This window comes from Balearica regulorum, chromosome 6, assembly GCF_011004875.1.
Source record: "Balearica regulorum gibbericeps isolate bBalReg1 chromosome 6, bBalReg1.pri, whole genome shotgun sequence".
Classification (NCBI taxonomy): Eukaryota; Metazoa; Chordata; class Aves; order Gruiformes; family Gruidae; genus Balearica; species Balearica regulorum.
Window position 1 is genome coordinate 29,937,467 of NC_046189.1, and position 21,032 is coordinate 29,958,498.

At 45.5% G+C, this 21,032-nt stretch overlaps 1 protein-coding gene across 2 annotated transcripts in view; it reads right to left on the reverse strand.

Annotated features, from left to right (window-relative positions):
* Positions 1–11,208, reverse strand: part of TFCP2L1 (transcription factor CP2 like 1) — a 37,878-nt gene extending 26,670 nt beyond the window's left edge. For both annotated transcript variants that reach the window (XM_075757028.1, XM_075757027.1), the window contains exons 1-2: positions 11,012–11,208; positions 6,537–6,688 (exon numbers count right to left, since the gene is read on the reverse strand). In XM_075757028.1, the coding sequence (XP_075613143.1) occupies positions 6,537–6,688; positions 11,012–11,073 (214 nt within the window). In that variant the 5' untranslated portion in view covers positions 11,074–11,208. The remainder of the gene's footprint in view (positions 1–6,536; positions 6,689–11,011) is intronic.
* Positions 11,209–21,032: the final 9,824 nt, after the last annotated feature.

Here is a 21,032-nt window from a genome sequence, read left to right on the forward strand (position 1 = left end):
ACTTATGCAGAGGTGCCCTGTCATCTGAAGCAAGATTCATAGTGAGCTTAGGGATGGTGTGGTTTGGAGGCAGGGTTGTTTATCCTGGGCTGCCAAGTGAAGACAGAGCTGCCAAACATATGGGAAAATTGCTGCTAGCACAATTAATGGCTTCAGCTGAGACACCAAAACCTACTCAGAGTTGTCTTCAAAGTCAGGCAGGAGACAAATTCCTTCTCCAAAGATGAAGAGGTGCACCACAAGAACCAAAAATACCAAGTAGCCAGTCTCAGAAACAGGAAAGACAAACCAGCTTTGTTAGCCATTTTTTTAAGCCATCCAGATCCAGGAACAGAGTGGAGAGGGGTCAAGGAGCAGTATGGCACCCCACAATGATCAGGGATCAAGGATGCATAGGTGGGCAGCTACCAGGGAGCACCTGATATTCACAGTCTCAGCAACATAAAGTCATTGTTGTGCTTGTGATCTCAGGCAAGGGTGGAGCGCATGTTCACACAGGAGAGGCCACCAACAGCAGAGCTCCTTGAAATACCCAGGGCCTGGTCAGTAATGGCAGTGATTGTTAGGAAAAGAGGCAGTTCTTAGCATGGGACAAAGCAAAAATATCCCCACAAACAGAGCTATAATTAAACCAGAAGCACACCCAGGCAGAGCTGGTCACTCAGCCTTCTCTACACTTCATTTAGGCAAATAAAGAATTGTTCCAGGAAAACTACAAACATTCAGACAGTTGTGACCCCATAAAAACTCAATTACGTATGAGTTAACGTCAATACAAAACAGCTTTTTTCATTTACTGTAAATCTCAGTGTTTAAAACTGAGTTCTCTGGCTGTAGAAGATTAGACAACCAAATTTGAACTTTAGACTTTTTAAGGGAGACAAAGGTTCTCTTTTGCCTTCTGTTGCAAGCAATTTCATCTCCTACCCAAGCAATTAGCAATCAGCTTCAAGAGGTCTTCTTCAGCTGTTGATTGCCCAATGCTTTCTGCACCTTTCCAGCACATGTCTGCAGTAAGCTGAGGCAGTACAACACCCAGCAGATTTTAAACACAGCACAGTTTAAAGTGTACCAGTTTATGCACACGTGTCTTGAACCTGGATACATGCATTTGCACCTGAGGGCTGAAATTCGGGGCTTTCATTTAGATGTGACCTGGACTCAATAAGTCCCTCTATAGCTTCATGAGGCATCTGCTGCTTATGCACCTCTACAGCAACGCTCCAAATATCATCACAGGTCTTCTCATATGTTAGTGGTTTTCTCTCATGGTTTGGGTTTTTGGCTTGTTTGTTTTCTGAACTGTCTAGGACTGGCAATAAAGATGACTCCTGGAAGACACTGTAAAGCAGAGATGGCCAACCTTCCTAACCCTAACCAGCTGTATACTAACATCCACACATGGCCAAGAACCACAAGTCACATACCAGAGATCTGGAGAGCCGAACAGAGCCCAGGAAAAACTTACAGGCGGGTGATGACCAGTTACTCTGAAGCAGCACTGGGGGACAGGGCTGGATTTGTCACACAGCCTGCTCTCAGTGATACCCACCCCCCCTTCCCCCCACCATCAACCTTAACCACCCTCTATTTGGAGTAATTTGGATCTGATGCTTTGAGCCAAGCCAATGCTGGCCATGATCAAAATCATGACTTGAATAGTTCACAGTCCACATGTGGTTCTGGCAGTATGAGCTGATTCCCTTGGGCAATGACTTTCAGGTTTTTGTGTTTTTGGCTTTTTGTTTTGTTTTTTAAAAGGAATGATTTTATTTCCTCACATTTATTAGCATTCAGATCTACTGTAGAGTGCTTGTTTCCTCTGCATTCCTCCTGGTGCAATTTCTGGAACCACCTTCATTGCTCCCATTTCTGTCTGTGTTTGTAACTAGCTTCAACCAGCCATGGTCAAACCACACCCCATATGACTGCAGACCATGGAACATGCAACTGCATCAAGCCCTCTTGCTAAAGCAGTGGTTTGTAATATGGTTGCTGGTTAATTGTTTGTCTGAAAATTCCTATCCACAAGAGACACCGAAATAGTGCTAAAAGGCAGGCTAGATCCAAAACGTTAGGCGATGTTTGTGCTGCAGAGTTCTGGACAGCATAGCTCTGCTGAAAAATGCAATCCCAAACCAAAGGAACAATGCCAGCAGCAGCTACTAATGTGAGGACACAGCACCTTTACCTGTTTCGTGGACTGAAGGTGGAATGGCATCAAGACACCCTACTAATAAGTCTATACTTTGTCCCATCAAATGGGACAAAATCCTCCTGAGGTCCAGTAAAGATCTCTTAATGTAGGAACTGCCTTAAGGATTATCCAACTAACATCGTGTTCAATTTGGGCTTACAGGGCTCTGGCTCCAGTTTCCCAAGGAATGTGGGAAGGCAGGAGGAAGAGATCGGGAAGGACAAGTGCAATGAGTCAGTCTTTGGAAACCAAGCTAAGGATTTGACTCTAGTTACTTCATTTACAGGCTGGTTCTAGACCTGCAGCCAGCGAGCACTCATGGTTTCAAACTGGAGCAGACAAGCTTGGGAGCCTGCCACTGCTGAATGTCCCCAAGTCAACTTAACAAGACGGCTAAGCTCCCTCCCTTATGCTCCCTCACAAATCTTTCCCCTGCCATTGCTAAAGACATTGGTCTCCAGCTCAGGAATCCTCTCAGCTTCCTCCTTCACCCTTGTGGAGAGCCCAGGCCAAAGACGACTTCCTCCTCGGTGCCACCGACCATCTCTCTGAGTCTATCCAGCAAGAAGCAAGGCTTACGAGAAGTCATTAGGTTCCACAAGCCTGGAGCCCTCTCCCATTTGCACACAAACTCTGGACAGCCCTTTTTCCCAGCCCTTTCAGATTTCTCCTGAATCTCTCCACCAGTTCCTCTTCCATCTCTGCTATGCAGCTAGACCTCCAATCTGCTACCCAGTTCTTCCAGCTTTCCCCACTCCATAGCTCTGTCAGACTTGACCTTTCTTCTATCCAGTTCTGCACATGGACTATCTCCTGAACTGGCCCACTCACCAACTGCCATTGAACCAGTCACAGGTGGAGTGTTTCAGGGCAGGGAGCAGAGCTGCTTCATGGTGACAAAAGGTCAGGTACTGAGTGATGAAGAGCTCAAGTCAGGAAGGAACATTTGGACAGCAAGTGGCAAGAGTCACCCAACAAGCAGAAAACCTGAAACCCAGTCCTCAATTTGGGTAAGTAACCACACTGGATGTGAATTGCTTTGTTGGAGTGGGGACAGCCACTGTCTTTGCCTTACTAAGAGCCAGCTGTGACTGAAGTTCTCACCAGTGCAGACAGGGTGGAGGGACATCCATTAATGAAGTCACCCATTTGCTAAAGTAATCCATCACAAAACTCAAGCATACAAGGAAGAAGGGAAGTTTTATGTAACAGTGTTTGAACAGACAATAAGCACAGAAAGAGGGTAAGGTGCAAAAGGTGTCCCTTTGCTTACAGTGATCATAAAGTGATAAGGCATAGGGAATGGTCTAAATTGCTTCATGAGATGGCTATGGCACTGCAGCTGGGTCGCAGTGCTCTGCAGTCAGTCAGCTTTTCTGCCATGCTGTGAGCATTGGCTCCAGAGACCTGGACTACCTCAAGGTCCTCTTCACAATACCTCCTCAGGCTCATAAAACAAATCTATTAATGAGATTAACTTTCTGTCAGAGCCTTTAACTTGCACTTAGCTCTCAGGCAGGACAATGGAGATCACTGTGGGATTCCCTGCCTGGTGTTGCAGGTCAGAGTAAAGTGTTGCAGCACCCTCCTCTGGTTTTGGAGAAGGGATGGGAAAATAGCTACACAACATGTACCTGCTGGGAAACTATAGAGCTCAAGAATCAAAAGTGGTTCCCACAGACAAATGTTGCTGAAAGGAGAAGAAAATTTGACTCAAGCACTTTAATTTTTGCTTTTAAACAGACACACTTCCTATTTTTTATTCCAGAAGGTCAATGCATGAGAAACATGCTTTTGACACAGATGTCACAAAAAAGACCAAATACCCTTTTACATAGAAGTCCCTAAACAGAAACCTCTAAGTGAGCTGGGAGATTACCTGCCAATTAAAATTGATTCTTTGTCCTGGAATTGCAAGGCAAATCCTCATCTCTTTTTAACCCCAGGCAATGTCCTCAATGATATCCCACAAACAGAAAATAGCCTTCCCAGCTCTGACCACAGCTGGTTGACAAGTGTGTCCAGCATCCTCTTCTCCTCATATCTGCAGTTACCGTCAATAAACACACAAGCTTCTCACAGCAGCCTATATCCACATGGGAGCAGGCTCCAGTCCCTTCTTCCTAACTAGCACAGGCAAGGGATTTTAGTCTAAGGGACTTAGTATCAAGGTAGATTACATCAGATGAATTTACAGTCAAGGCCTGGCCTTGCTACCAGAAAGGGTCAATGCTGGGAGCAAGAATGCAGCCAATGGTGTGGACTCCGAAGCAATGTGCTGGAGTGGAGCAGAATGGCTTTTAAAGTAGGTACGTTGCAAGATCAAGGAAAAAAAAATTAGTAATTTATCTACATACAGAGAGCCTTGAATTTCAAGAGGTTTTTTCAAGAAACCCAGAGCATCTCAGTGTAAGAAGGAAGACAAATTGCTTGGGAGCTTAAATGAGGTGAGGATGCTCCTGAGAAGGTGGCAGGCAGATGTGAAGCTCCTGCCAAGAGGAACAGAAAGCAGCAAGCCATTCAACTGTCAGGAGATGCACCACATTTTACCACTAATCACCACAAAAGACCCTCTAGGAAAAGGTGCCTTTTCCATCCACTGTGGCGAGCCAACAGCACTAAGGAGTACCCGTTTGTTCCCCCAGCCCCTTCCCAACTCTGCCCCACTGCACAGCTCCTGCCATCCTCATTCCTGCTTTGCTCCTCCAGGCTTGTCCAGCCTCATGCTCTCCAGGGTGTATTCTGCAAGGACACATACCACCTTCCCCCTTGAGGGATGAAAGACAGATGCAGAAGATATGAGAACTGGTGGTCTGCCAAGGAAACAGGTCAGTACTGTGTCAAGATGGAGCAGCAGATAACTCCTTGCAATAGTAACCAGGAGAAAGCCTAACACAACATGGTCTATCTGCAAAGGCAGTAACAGTCTTATTTTACATAAGAAAACCTAGACTGCTCTAGTCACGACTTTTTTTTTTAAATTCATAGTATTGTGTAAAGAGTCATCTAACTTTTGCCCTAGCAATGTAAAAGAGCAGGCACTGCCTCATGTATGCTAAAAATATTTGGCCATCAACTGCTTTTCACAAAATCTTTTACTCCGAAATAGGAAATAATTTAGTGTTTCACATGAAGATTCATCTCCATCTCACCCTTGATATGCCCCATATCACCTCCAGGGGTATGCTGCATTTGGATGGACAAACTGGGGAGACAGTCACAAGTCTCAAGAACCTTTTGATCTGTGAGACAGCACAGTGCCAGCTTACGTGACAGGAAACATCTGGCTCCTCAGATAGAGCCTGCAGGTCTTCCTAGGGGAGCTCCATGGTCTACCAGCTACCAACACCGACCCAGCAGCCAGACACAGCTGAGGACAGAGCCCAAAGGAAGTCAGAGCTCTGCTTTGTACAAACATTGAGAAAAAGGTAGCCAGAGCAGCACCTGATTAAGCTTCATGTTCAGTGTACAAAGCTTGAGGAGCTGGGGCAGTGTCCTGAAGCAGGAGAGGATCCCAGTAACAGAAGGCAGACAGCCTTCAGCTCGTTGCTAGGCTAATGCCCTTCTTTACAACCTGGCAGAAAATAAGTGTACTTAAGTTTTAGCATAATCTGTGCCTGGAGAAGTCTGATCCTTCCAGGACCCACATGCAGGAGGTGCTGCAAAGTGACAGCCAAACTCCAACCACAGATGTGTCTGCACAAATTCTGCCAAAGGAGGAGAAAAAAAAACGCCTAGAGAAACACACAGTGCTTGTTTATCCAGGAGTAAGAGTTAGCCTATGAGGTCAGTTATAGAGGACCTTGCCGCACTGAACCCCAGCAACTTGTCAAGCTAGGGACTGAGCAGAGTCATGTCACCCAGCCCGTGGGAGCGATGTCACACTCCGCCCAAACCACCGAGGAGCCCTTGGATACCTGCTAACTCATCCACTGGCGATGCCCTCCAGCAGCCCTTGGGGACTTGCAATGTTAAGGGCCCTCCCCAACCCAAAGCTTGCCACCCTGCTTAATTAATCTGGCCTTTTAAGATGAAGGTAGGAGGCTGCAGTTCAAGTTGAGGTCAAGCCAGTACGTGGCCACAGGGAACTGTACATGCTATAATGCTGCTTTAAGTCAACACTTAAATCAATGGTACTTCATTATTTTATATCAGTTGACAATCTGGTATATAAATGTGAAAAAATAAATGATCTTCCTTTCCTCCATCGCTCTCCCCATCTCTTTCCCTCTTTTTCCCATCCCGCTGCCCTCCCAGTAAGGCACAAGTATGGGACTCAATCTCTCTCGTGAACTGTTCCCAGGAAATACGCCCTCCTTCAGTGTAGTACAGACCCTACCTTGGTTGAGGTAGGTCAGGGTTTCTTCGTGCAGTTTCACAGCAGGTGATGTGGCCGTGCAGAGGACGTACTGAAAGGGAGGCAGCTTGGCATCATTCTCAGGAGACAGCTGCGGTTCTTCCTGCTTGAAGATTGGCAGCGCAAGGACATCTCTGCAACATACAATTCACACACATTTAGTTACAAAGACTTCACGGAACATTCTCACCTCAACCTGCATTTGCTTCTCATGCTCTGAGATAATGTGGATGGTCTCTGGAGAAACATCCAAGTTATGAGGGCTAAAAAAGAAAGAATTTTGCCTGTGTAATGTAACAAGGCAACTTCTACCTCTAGGATATCAGCACTAGGCACAAAAGAACATAGCATTACCAAAATAGATTATTTGAGAATTAATTTAATTTATGCTTTTAAAACATAAATCAGATTTACTTTTCAGTTAAGCAGTCTTCCTGATGAGGAAAAAAATTATCAAAAAATAGATTCTTCATCCTTATGGAAATACATTTGTTCAAGAGTACTTGGGTTCTCAGATGAAAGCCTTTCAGGAAAAAAAAAAAAGGCAAGCAAGAGCACTTTATTTTGACAGCTGAATGTCAGATTAGTAAAATGTCTACAAGTAGCAGCCAAGGGCGAGGAGCAGACACAGCTCTGGTGTAAAAAGGAGACATTCAGATAAATGATGGCATGAACTGCTGGAATGACTCATAACATCTCCTTGCACCCTAACAAACCTGGTCCTAAGGAATTGCATAACTCTTAAGAGAGCACGGGGCTACTTTCATAAATGCACACATGGGTACTCGGGAGCAGCTTCACTAGGACCCATGCACAATCCTAGTTCTGGCTCCTTTACAAGATGTTCATGCTGACCTGCCTGCCAATTTACAGTCAAACTGATCCCAACCCAGGCTAATCCCCGAGCAGAACAGGTATTAACAAGGCTGAGAACACAACAGAATGATTAGTACAAAATGAGATGTTAGGAATAAGCATCCTTATCCTAGCATGTCTGATACTGAAGAACCACATTAGCCTTTCCCATGTTGCTACCATTTCTATCATTGTGTCCACCTACTTAAGACATTAATATCCTTCCAAATGAGGAGGATTATGTTGAACACAGAGACAGTTTAGAAGTGATTTTTTTTTCCTCCTCCATTTCCTCCAGATGTGCGAAGACTTGAGAGTCCCATTACAGAGGCTGCTGTTCTGCTCCTTTCAGTAATCCCATACACAAAAAAGCTTCAAGAAAAACTGTTCAGGAACATGCCAGCATGTACAGGCATGCTCCCTAAGTAAAGGGCATTAAGAATTTTTTCCTTGCCTGTTCAGTTAATGATCCACCCTGCATTCATTCACAGCATCCACAACCTTGAAGGCTACCCAGGTCATCAGGGAAACGGTGCAGCAGTTTATAGCAAACTGCTGAAGTACCTGGTTCAAGCACGAGTACCCCTGTTTATGGCAAAATAAAGCCAGAGAGCAAACTGCGCCATTTCAGATACAGACAGGAGAAAACACCCGTCTCTGTTTCCATTCTCTCTTCCAACCCCACCCCCTCCATATTATCACCAACTCGAAGGCATCCAGCCCCATCTGCTTACTGGCATTACTGACATAATCACAGCTCTTGCCTAATTGCAGCCATAGAGAGAGTTTGGGTGTTTGTTTTTTCCTTAGTGATGATTTACTACTGTAATGAAGTGACAGAAATGCCTGCAGTAGATTTCTGAAATAGATAACATTGCTCCACACACGTGCAGGATCTGATACTGCTTCACAGAGTCATCTCACTCACCCTGGATGCCAACATTTGCTCTTAACACGCTCGTCTGCACAATGCTATTGGAATGCGTGTTGCTTTACAGATGAGAACAGATCAAAAACTCTGAAGCCTGAAAGCTTCTGCAGTTCTGCAAAAAACAGCACACAAAATCTGGCCCAGGTTTACCAGTTAAGGGTGAGGAATTTGTACACCTATTCAGCGGAAATGGTTGAGAAATTTACGCAAAGGGAAGTCAAAATTCAAATATCGTATTTCACATCAGGCTCTTAACACCCCTACACTTGCTGGAACAGCTGTCTGATCACTGGAGACTGAAAGCACAGAGGAATCTGATTGGGTTTCTGGAAAGCTTTGCCATATTAAAGCACTGATGAAGCCACACAAGTTAATCACAGTTTTATTCCTATAGCATTTGAACTAATGGCCAGTGACATCCGTGGCTCCGGATGAAGCTCTTCTAAAACATTTCACCTTATTAAAAGCGTTTGCAACTTAGAAGGTCGTGAGCAACAGATCAAGGCTTAAAAGAGTTTCTTAGCTATAGGTGCATATGACATCAGAATATTTGTTCAACTCTTTTCACTCAAGAGATGCAAATCAAGTTTGGAAAAAGCAGGCTTTTACAACAGTTCCCATCCTAAAAAAAAAAGAAAAAGGTGGAGACCCTTAAAAGTCTCTCAAGTTTCACCAATTATGCTAAAGCTTTACAGTTCTGGTCTTAACGAAGGGTTAGTCCACTTACCTCAGAAGGGAGAAAGTTATTTGAGACAGTACAGCCATCTGGCAGAACAGAGAATGAAATACAAACCGAGTTTGCATAAAAATTAATGAAGATTTATGAGGATTTTTCTGTAGTATTGTCTTGCTATAACTACAGATACCACTGGGGTATGGCAGAATTTACATGGATGTCTCAGATACACACAAAACCTTTGATCTCTGCAAAGTACAGTTGATATAAACTTTTCCTACAGCTACTTCAAGGTTTGTACTATTTCAGCTTCCTCTGCAAAGTTGCTACAAGTGGGTATGGAGAGCCTTCCAAGAGGTGCAGCTCAGCAGAAGAAAGCCCCTCTAGAAATGCAAGTCTTGACACATTCCCATGGAGAGTGAACTGGCCAGAATTAGAGGTGCCTATAAAAAAACCCAAGGGTTTTAGTCAACTGACCTTCCCTGAAACACCTGAGGCCATTGCTGCCAAAAAACTGGTTTTAGGGATTTTAGTCCCAGATTAAAAACACCACGGTCAGTGGCAGATACTCACTAAACCTGAAGTTTGTTCCCAAAACACTGACAGGTTACCTTCATACTAGCAACCTTCCTGCCAGATCAAGTATCCTTTATCGCCCAACTAGCATCAAGCCAGCAAAAATAACCTAATGTGTTTTCTGGCCAATTAAAAGGCATTTGAATTGTGGGCTCAAGCCTGACTCCGACTTGATGATCTTGTAGCACTTGCGCTACAAATCCATGGAGCCTAAGCACCATAGATGATCTCTAACGCAGAGACCGTACACTCAAGTACCAATGCTGGTGCTCCTTTGCTACAGCCATTCTCACTGTCCTAAACTAATCAGGTTTGCAAGCACAAAGCAAGGGAGGAGGAGACTTTAGCCACATACATGTTGTTAAAACAGACTTACTGGGATAGAGGGAAGAAGTGAAGAACCATGTATGAAGGAGAAGCTGCCAGAAAGCAAGAATCTCATGGTATTGTATCATTTGATAAAAAAGGAAAATTATTTAGTCAAAAAAAATTGCTTCGCAAATACACTGATAGGGAGCAGGAATAGTTAAGATTGCATGTCTCCTTGAAAGGGAAGTATTATCTCTGTGCGAAGTGCTTCGCCAGACAAACTCAATGTTCTCTCAACAGTGGTTATTTGGGGTACATTTTGAAAGCAAGGCTCTTGGGCCACAGCCAGGTTCTCCACCGCTCCAATTCAGCAAAATCACACTTCAGCAGAATAGCAGCAATTGACACCAGCTGAATGCTCAGCTTTACATATTCAGAAAAAAAATAATTCATAAGCACCCAGCAGAAAGGAAACTCCCAAAGTTGTCTGCTTTGTCGTCTTTTGGAGGGAGGAAATACAAGTTCGTGCTACACATGTTACAGGCTATTGTTTAGCAGCCCTTGTGCTTAAATTAGGCACATTTAATTAAATGCAACTGTGTGGAGGCAGGAAAAAGCTGGTTTAGACAAGTTCAGAAAGTGAAAATCTAAGCTTTTTACCCATCGTCCCAAAAAGAGGGGAAAGAAATCCCATTCTGAGAAAACTGGATGCCCTCTTAGTTTGCCAACAGATGTTTTCTGCAGACTTCTGACAGTGCTTTGCAACTACCGCACCTTCTCCTTTGAACTGCACTACCGAAACCCTTGAGAAGGGAGAAACCGGCAAAAGCAATAAAGTAAAATTGCAGATAGTTGTCTAACTAGGCGCAAAAAAAAAAAAAAAAAAAAAATTAAAAAAAAAAAAAAGCCCACATCTCTCAGAAAGAGTTAGCGGCGCTAACCCCGGGCGATGCGGCGGCTCCGCTGGCTGCCGGGTCCCGCCCGTGCAGCCCGGCGAGCGGCTTCGGGGATGGAGGACAACCGCTCCCACCCAACACCCGTGCCGAGGCCGCCGGGCACCCCCGGGAGTTTCACGCTGCCCGGGGCGGCTGGGGACGGGCGGGGACTCACCGCAGGTAGCTGCCGGTCGAGTGCTGGTTGTAGTGCTCCGGCTGCGTGTGCCAAAACAGCATCTTGGGGGCGGCGGGCGGGGAGGGGGCCCGGCGCGGTCCCTGGGGCTGGGGGAGGCCGGGCGGCAGGAGGGGGCCAGCCGGGCTGCCCACCCCGAGGCGCGCCGAGCACGGCTGCGGCCAACTGGAGCCGCGGCCCCGGCGGCTCCCGGCGCTTTTATGGCTCAGCCCCGGCGGCCGCGGGTTGGCCGGGCCGGAGCGCTGGAGCGGGCCGAGCCCTCCCCCGTCCCGCCCCGCCTCGCTCCGCCGCCAGCCCCCGGCCCCCGGGCACGCAGGGGCCGGGGCAGCCCCGGGGCGGAGGAACGGGCCCCCCCGGGGGAAGGGCGGAGGCGGCGGGAGGTGCCCTCGCCCCGGGAACGGTGTTTGACGGGGCGGCGGGGAGAGCGCAGGCGTACAGGGCAAACGCTGCCGTGGGCACCGCGGGCACCGCGCACCCCCACTGCGGCCACGGCACCCCCCGCCCGGGCGGCAGCGGGGCCCGGGGCCATGGGAGGACCCTCAGCTCCGGACCGGCTCCGCTGGGACTTGCCGTCTGTGCTCCAAATTCCCGTGTGTTTTAAAAGCGAGCCTACTCACGCCGGGCCGTGGGGAGGTCCTGGCAGCTCCGGCTGACATCAGTGAGGCTGAGCGTGAAGTCACTGCTCAGGTTCCTCTAAAGTCTCTGTTTTTTTAACTGAAGGACAGCTGATTGGTTTAAGTCCGTGCCGTCTGTCCCTTACGCCGGCCTGTGCTTCACACTAATGTGAACTCTACGTCGGGGGGGTATTTCCCAGGTGGGAGAGTGAGAGACAAGGTAATTTGCCAGAGGACATGCAGGAACAAGAGGACAGTGTCAGGGACTGAACTCACCCCTCACCCCTCCAAAACCCTTCTGTCTTTTCCTAACCCAACTCCCCTGTTTGGTAAGGAGAAATCTGTTATTTTACCATTTCAAATTGCAGATCCTGATCCTCACCTACAAGGTAGCCCATGCCCATCATTTTCCTAACCCCCTGCTCTCAGGGCATCTTCCTGTCCCATCCATCCTTCTCGTGTTTGATACTTTGGGGAGGGGGAACAAAAGGGTAAAGGGGGTTCCCCGTTTGGTCATGTCCTATTGTCTATCCACCAGCAGAACTGGAAACGGACCCTGAATTACTCTGAGTCATTAAAAATCTTCCAATCAGCTTTGCAGGAGAAGGCTTTCTACCCACAAGCTTCCTGGTCAAATTTCAGCTGAGGAAAAGGTAATTTGCTCAGGGTAGCTGTTGGCATATACTATTATGTACTGCCATATTTTACAGCCAAGATAGCGGCATTTCACTGATGAAATTTTTATTATGCTGCTATGATTATAGAATATCAATATAGTCATAGCACCTATAGATTGTCATTAGGTCAAGCCCAAGAGAGTAAGACACAGTATAACTATAGGCATTGGCAGTTCATATCCTGATGTGTCATGAGGTGAAGAACAAGGTAACCTGAAGGGTGACCGAGTAGCTTCACAGAGGTGCTATGAGTCTGAAAGTTTTTGAGATGCATTATTTATATCCGCTTGTCTGTTAGTTTCAGACTAAGAACCAGCACAAATGAATGTGCCTTTAAGGTAGTTTCTCTTTCCTCTATTACTATGCAGCTAGACAAACACCTGGTTCTTTGAAAGCAAAATGGCTGGAGTTATCTTGTCACTTTTTTATACTCTTAAAAATATTTAGCTCTGCTCACACATCTGAGCAGCAGCAGCTGCTCAGACCTTGATTGAGCAAAGTCTATATATAGCTCTTGGACAGAGAAACAAGACAAAGTTTGCTGAGGTGTCCAAGGACTTCTCTAAACAGTAAATAACCTTTCACAGTTTGAGTAGTTTGCTGCACCGACGAGAAATATGTAGTCCAATGTAAGAGTAAATGACCACGCCGTATGAAACAAAGGATCCCATCAAGTCTGGCACATTGATATTTTCTTTACTACCTTTCTAGAAAGTAAATATGTTGGAGGGAAAATGACTTTAAAATAATCTCATTCGTTTCCTCTCTGGACTGTATGTCTCTGGCTGAATGTAGAAAATTAGGTGAGATCTGCTAATTAATTTTACAGAGAGTCTGCCAGCAGCTCTGTCTTCTAAATCTTCCTGTCCCTCCATCCCTTTCTTAGCCAAATCTGATGAAAAAAAAAGACACCTTTGTTCGTTGTCTACCTCTCCTGAAAGAAATCTCAGCCCTCTTCTGATCTAACTCCTGCTCTTCCCCCAGCACGGAAGTTTCCATCACAGCATGAAATACCCTCTTCTGATCTTCAAAATCTACCACATCATACAGGCCAGTTCCTCCTCTGCTCCCCTCTGGGCTCCCTTGATCGCCCAGTGTCCGCTCTTCCTCTTTCCCTAACGCAGCCCCTCAGTGAAGAAATTGTCTCCACCACAGCTTTCTCACCCAAACCTCCCTTTGCTCTCCTGCTCCCTCTCACATGAAAGTCATTTCTTTCCCTCTGCTGTGCTGATTGCTCTTCATCTCTCTTCATCTCATCTTTTTCAATTGGCCACGGTAAAATGCTTTGCTCATGTGATTGAAAGGGATTGAGTGAATATTTTCTTTGATGGATTTTTCTACTTGAGGTAATGCTATGAAGGGACCTCGGGATACTTCTTGTGTGAAAAAGCATTTTAAAAATAAGGTATCTTTTCCTGCGGACGTTTGTGCCTGGGCACAAAAGTACCATGCCAATGAGTTCAAGCTGGCGTAAAGAGGAACAATATTTTTAAGTATGCAAGTCCTTTTGATTTTAAAAAAAAATACCCACCGAAAAAACCAAACACAAAACCTTCAAGCATTAATATCTGCACTTTCAGTTTAAGATGTCATTGCCCCAAAAGTTCATTCTGCTGCTTCACACGTCATTACAATCCCTTTAGCTAAGCACTGAGTGGAAAACACGTATGCCCTTCACCTGCTTTGCTGGAGAGTCAAGAGGCTTAGATCAGCTTCTCGGCACTTAGAACCAACCTAGTAGACTTTGCACTGAGGTGACTGAGATAGCCACATTTTCCAGAGGAGAAAATACATTTTCCTCTGGAAAAAAAGGTATTTCTATTAGCCAAGGGACTAAAGGGATGTGAGTGTGGGAGCATTATAACTCTGCAGAGATGGCTAAGTAAAAGCTCAGATCAGTAAAAGTAATTAAGTACTTAACTCCCTCCAAATTCCAAGGAAACAAAGCATCTCTATACCTTTCTGAATTCCACCACAAACATCTGAATTGCTTCTGAAAAGCCCAACAGGACCTTCTACATCGGATATAAGCAATTTTGTGTTCATGAAGCCCAAAATAAACTCAGTTAAAGGATCAAGGTTGAACATTGTACCATATTGAAGACCTTCCAAAAGCTGCCATTAGCTCATTATGGCATCAGTCAAGGTTATTCAGGGATTACTCCAACTCTCTCTTGATGCGCGGGCCACAGAGTTACAGCCTGTCTGGATGAACTGCAGGGATCTGAAATGAGCTACAGAGACTTGGGAAGACTTACTGGGATGGTCAACCAACTGCTCAATATGCTTCAAGAAAAAAAAATCAGCACGGTGGTTTTTGTGTATTTTAGCTCACAGGTTTCCAGCCTCTGACATGGGGATCCTTGCGGGAACCATAGTTAAGTAGGCTCTGCAAGATAACCAAGAAAAGTGGCTGTACTGTGACCGGTTAATTTGCTTTGCCTTCCCTGGAAAACACTGAAGGCACCAGAAACTAGAAAGGACTGAAAACCCAAGTTCTTAATCAACGGTGATGTTCTGAATGAAGAAAGGAACAGCTTTTCTACAGCCCTTATTCTAAAAGCTGGAAAACCATTGCTTTGCCTTTGATGGGGTTTGGGACAGCTTCCAGTGGCAAGTGCAGGCTCTCTCGGGTAGCCCACTGACCCCCCAGGTCTCCTCATCCATCCTGTGCACGTTCACTTTTCAGAAGGAAACCAGCCTAGGTGGGTTCCCATTGCCCTCAACTGAACAGCACCTTGGGACGTAGCTGGTGGCCAGCGGTTTGGGGCAGTGGCTGCCATCAGAAGTATGAATGTAGTTTTGGTGTTACACCTGAGAAGGACACTGAACTGGAAAAACTGAGAATGAACAAGGTCTTGAAAACGTGCCTTACAGTGAAAGAAACAAGGAGCGTAGTTTGGTTTTACCCAGACAAAGATTAACAGTCTATAAATACTCACATGAGAAATCAACATTTCACAACAAATGCTCCTAAACCTCACAGCAAAGATACAAGAGCCAGGGAATAAACACTGCAAATTAATAAATTGAGGCTAAGAACAGACTGCACAATTTAGCAAGGAAAGTAATCAACCAGGAGTGCAACTTTCCCAAAGTTTGTGGTTAAAGTCCCCTTTCCCCATCCCCATTTTCTAGATGGAAATCAAGACTAAATTTTTCTCCTAGAAAAAAAAGGTTGAACAGAAAGGAATTCATTTAGGTCCTGTGGCCAGTTTGACAGAGGACAAAGATGCTCACTGAGGTCCTTTCTATCTTTATGATCGCTGACGTTGTCGCGTCAAAGGCTTCCAAACGCCTTGCTATTACCGTCACCTCCCTGTTCTGCCGTGTGTGTCCAAGGCGATGCAGCCCCTTCCACGCCAGCCAGACTCCCAGCAGTGCTCATATGTCGTGATGTGCTGTCAGCACAATCATCATGACACAATGAGAACCTCATTAACTGAACTTAATAGCAAAACAAATATCAGGAAGAATACCACACAGACTGGCTTATTTATTTTCTTATTCAAGTCATTCATTAAAACCCTCACCATTTTCTCACTTATCAGAGTTCACCATCAAACTTCCAGCTGCCACTGAATTTCTAGGCACAACCAAGCACTGATGAATCCATGAGGTGCTTTTGCCACAGAAATTAAGCCTCGTGTGTGAACTTTCCCCAATGTCAAATTAATCATTTTGACTGTCCTGATTTTATCAGCAGAATCAATTTATTTTTTTTTCTTCCTGGTGAACATTTCTTTTAAAGTCATTTTGTTGTGGAAACAAAAAATATTTGCACAATGGGGATGATCAATGATTGGATGATAAAATAAGCGCTTTTTAAATGCTCATTATACATCTATTGGCATTGGCTTGCTCATTGTGAGCTACAGGCTGCAATTACGGGGCCCGGCACTCTCTCCGATGGAGCGCACACAGTAGCTGTGTTTACATTGCTGTGCGAGAGGCCTCCGGAGCCAACAGCGCTAGCAGGAAAGCAGCACATGACTTTAAAAAAAAAAAAAAAAAGTATCAACAAAAAAAGGCCATGTATTTTTTCGCCAGCAGCAGACACTGACTCCGCAAACAGCTGTGCCCGGTACGCGCCTGGGGGGGTTAGTTACCGTCCCTCTGTCTGAGGTCACCGCGCGTGCTGCCTGCTCCTTGCAGCCTCTGCAGTCCTGGATGCAGCGGTGTAAATACATCGTGTCCTCGCACACACCGGGCCGGCAGAGCAAGAGGGACCGTCACCGCCCGGCGCTTTGCGGGGAGCAGCAGCGGGAGGTAAAGCGTCATCACCCAGAGCCGAAAACAGACCGACTCTGCTTATGGCTCCACTGGCTGAAGAGGCTTCGCTTCACAGCAAAAAAATTGTAGCCGGGACAAAAATATCTGTGATGGCTGAGTGTATCCCACATCCGGCCACCAGGCTGGTTTGCCACCCTGCCCCAAACTCCGGTGTCAGCGCAACCGGGGAGTGGAAGGGGAGGGATGGAGCAGCCAGGGCCAGGCTGCAGCAGGGACTGCCGAAACCGGCTTTGCCCGAGAGGCGTGTGTGTGAAAGCACGGAAAGAGGTGCCAAAGGATGTCTAGTCCATAGATCCCACAGACCAAGGCTGTGTCCTCTCTCCTCAGGAAAAGGGAGTCTGAAAAGCCTGAACAAGAGGCAGAAGGCACTCTTTGCAGATTTGCAGACAACACCAAATTACACGGGGTGGTTGGCATGCCGAGCACCAGTGCCTCGATCCAGCAGGACCTTGGGAAACTTGAGGCCAACAGAAACCTCATGACGTTTAGCAGAGACATGTGAAGTACTGCATTGAGCTGGAATAACCCCATGTGCCAGTTCAGGCTGGGAACCAACTGGTTGAAGAGCAGCTCTATGGAGAAGGACGCATGGGTTATCCTGAAAGCCAGCTTACATAAGAGACAACAGTTCCCTCTCACCACAAATGTGGCAAACTACTCATAATGCAGGAGATCAAGGGAAGTTATCATCCCTTCTAGGTGGTGCTGGTGAGACTGTACCTGTTTGAGCTTCCAATTCAAGAGGGATGTGGAGAAGCTGGACAGGATTCAGCAGGTGAGCTGTTAAAACACTCAGGGCCTAGAGCATGTCTGTGAGGACAGCTTGAGGGCATCAGGCTTGCTGAGTAACTATGATGAAGTTAAGGCAGGACCTAACAGCAGCCCACAAGCTGTGCAAAGGCAGTTAAAGACAATGGAGCCAAATCCTTCTCTGTAGCAGCAGTGATCAAAGCAACGTCCACAAGCTGTGACTTGGGCATTAGGTTGGACACTAGGAAAAACTTCTTCACTAGAGGACTGGAACACCAGACAGGCTGTGGTGTCTCCATCCTGGTGTTCAGGACTCAACCAGACAGCGCCATGGCTGGCTTAATCCAGTGTACGCTCCAGCCCTGTCTTGAGGTGGAGGTTAGATTAGAGACATCCAGATATCCTGTCCCACCAACATTTCAACAAGTCTGTGAAATCCAGCTGCAAGGGATACTATGGTCCTGATGCAGCTTTTAGTGTATGTGTCCCACAGTCCCGTTCCTGCTCAAGGCAGTGTCCAGGTCTCACCACACAAGTAATGCCCAAACACACATGGGATGTCCACAGCTTCCCAGCTTCTGAAGACACTCTTGGTAAAATGTTTATATGCTGTTCTAATGCATGTGCTCTCCTGCCTCATTGAGACTTCTAAGCAAAAAACGTCTGAAAAATGGTTATTTTTAACTCTGAAGGAAAGACATTATTATAATTTGGACCTGGCAAAGCAACACTGACAAGCAGACACATTCTCTCCAACATAAACTTCTCAAATGGGAAATTATTCCAGGGTAATAATTAGACACAGTTGAACACGTAGAAAGATCTGAAATGTTTCCCTCCAGGGCATTTATCTGTTGTAGGACAGCACGAAGCATGAAGTAGTATATTACAGAGCCTTTCATCTCCCCTTAAACGCTTTAGAGACAGTTTAAATTCCTTGAAAGGACAACATTTTAAGACCCTTCATGTACTCAAAATGCCTTTCAATAGTCCCTCAGAGAACTTTTTGTACCATAGCAGAATCACAATTTACAGCTCACAAGACCACTAGTCCTTTCCAAATACTATGACTTGTAAAAACTCAAAATATGAGTAAATGATGAGCATTATTATTATTATTATAATATTTGGCCTTCGCTTCAAAGCTCTCTTCCATCAAATGAGGTTTTTCTTATAGAAATGCTCTAATTAGATGATTCACACAACAAATTCATAACCAAGAAGAAGATAAACTGGAAGAGGGAGAGTAGCTACATATAGTCTTACTGTAATTATTCCCAACTGGTATATCCACACACAAAAGCACTTTTGCAATGACAGTAATTTGTACAATTATTCTAATAACACATTATTCCCTTAATTTTTATACAACAAATTTAAGACTCTTTTTTAATTGTGTTTGCACGGCAATTCCTAAGTCTAATAACAAAGCCTCCCAAGTGCCCCGAAAGGTAAGGTGAGGTGAGGTGAGTAGAGCATCATCCCTACTGACTAGTTACAAATGCATTTATTTCCTCAGTATTCCTTTCTCCCCTCAATATCCCAGATTTCCCGCTTGTGCAAGGTGTCACCTCTCATTTCCGTAAGTCCTGTGAAGCAAGTTAATACATTTATATTAACTTCAGACGATGACACACAGTGTGGCTGCACCTAGCACCTTGCACCTGCAAATATCCTATCATCAGCATTAGGTAATGAGCACGTAAATGAGGACTAAAGGGCAAACTGATGTCCCATCACTGAGACAGGGACAGATCTGTGAGTAAATGCCAGGGTCATGAGTCCCAGTCTGTATAGTCTGGCTCCTCTTAGTGGCCATACGGTTAGACCAGGGAGAGGCCATCTCTTTCAAGGTGGGATATGCTATGCTGAAGTCTGCAGCTTCACTTTCTTCTTATGCATACAGGATAAACTAAAGAATTGTATGACAAAGATTAGTGGAGTTACATAAATGTAAAAGCCATGTAGGTGGAAGGAGGGTCCGACCTTTTATCTTTCTATATCAGCAGTGGGATACCCTGGCCTGTCTATACAATAGCGAGATCAATAGAAATTTGACAATTTTAGCTCATTCCCACACCACCCAGGGCAGCTGTACTTGCAGAGATTTAAGACACTGTTGTTTCCAACTCAGCACAAATTTCCTATCTCTTTAATACACAAATCACCTGACTGCTGAGGTCCCCCTGCGGCATTCGTAAAGACTTCCCGGAGCTGGATGGGACGGCAGGCTGAGGGCATGAACTGTAATGAATATCCTCAGATAAGATGATTCAAGTGACCGAAGTGCAGAACTGCTACGTCCTCGCTCCCAAACCAAGGTTTGTCGGTTTGTTTTCATAGTGAAAAAACTAACCTCACTGCAAAACCCTCCTGGGGACCGTTGCTTTGACTTTTCTCATGATGTAGTTAGGCGAGGTCAGCAGCAGTTCAGATGCATGGTATTGAGTACCGCTAGCTATATCATGGCAAACCCTTCATATTTCTTGTCTCCTTTAGGTTTGATTGCAGAACGGCTGTTGGACTAGTGAGACAACAGACACTGAGGATACAGCCAAAGCTCGGTGTGCCAAGCAGAAACCATTGCCTCCATTTCGATTTTATCTCAGGCTGGAAGTGCTCCCATATTTTGTAGTAAGAACAAGCCTCAGACTTTCAGAGGATGTTTTCCTTTGTTCTACTTTAATCAATCAGTGCCAATTAACCAACATTTAGTTTCAGCTCGAGGAAGGAATAACAGAAATAATTATGTCCTGAGGCAGACATCCCATCAGCTTCTCCAGAACTATTAACCACCTCAGATAAATTGGCAATCAATTAACTGAGATTAAAAAGTCTAACACACAAACCATGTTCTTTACAACCCTCCTTATTCCCATCTCTAGAGCTGGGATGACACAAAATTACTACGCAATATGTTCATATAAATGTAACATTACTCTGTCCATAAAACAATGCTGCTGGTTTATCCCAGGCCATGGGTTCCTCCGACGCTGAAATGCAATATGGACCTGTTCCAGGCTACCCCTGACCAGGGGAACAGAATAAGCCGCTCCTGACATGTCTGTTTATAAGACATGAACTAAACAACTGAATTATGACAGAATAGTTAAATCAAGAGTTACGTGCTATAGGTTCAGGTTGCCCATTGTAAAAGAAATTTGCAGTCTTGAAGATGGGTTATTCTAGATGGATTTAAGATGTGAAAAATACACATACTAGTGTGAAATGGGAGGATAAGGCTGCTGCCGCTTTAGGCATTTACGAGGTGTAGGTCTGCCTTTCTTATTTGACTTAATGTAAACATCTGTTTAGGATAGGATGCACAGCGTCCTAGACTCCCCGGACTGTGCCAGCGAGTTTCCGCTGTCTGTAAACACTGGAGATGAATCAGATGAATCCTGCCAAACATCTGCTTTCATTTATCAAAACAAGGTTAAAAAAACTTGATCGTAGTTTATAAACATCTCTCGGGGAGGGACTTTTGGTAGCACAAACAGAAGGGAGGCAGTAACGCTGAACGGGAAGCTGACCCCATCCAGCAGCGTCCGGCTCATAACACCTGGTGCGAGCAGCAGCAATCGCCGAAGTTATTACGTGAGACAGCACCATTGTTTTTATTATGAATAAATAGAATAAACCCAAAGAGAACTAATCTACTTGGTGGTG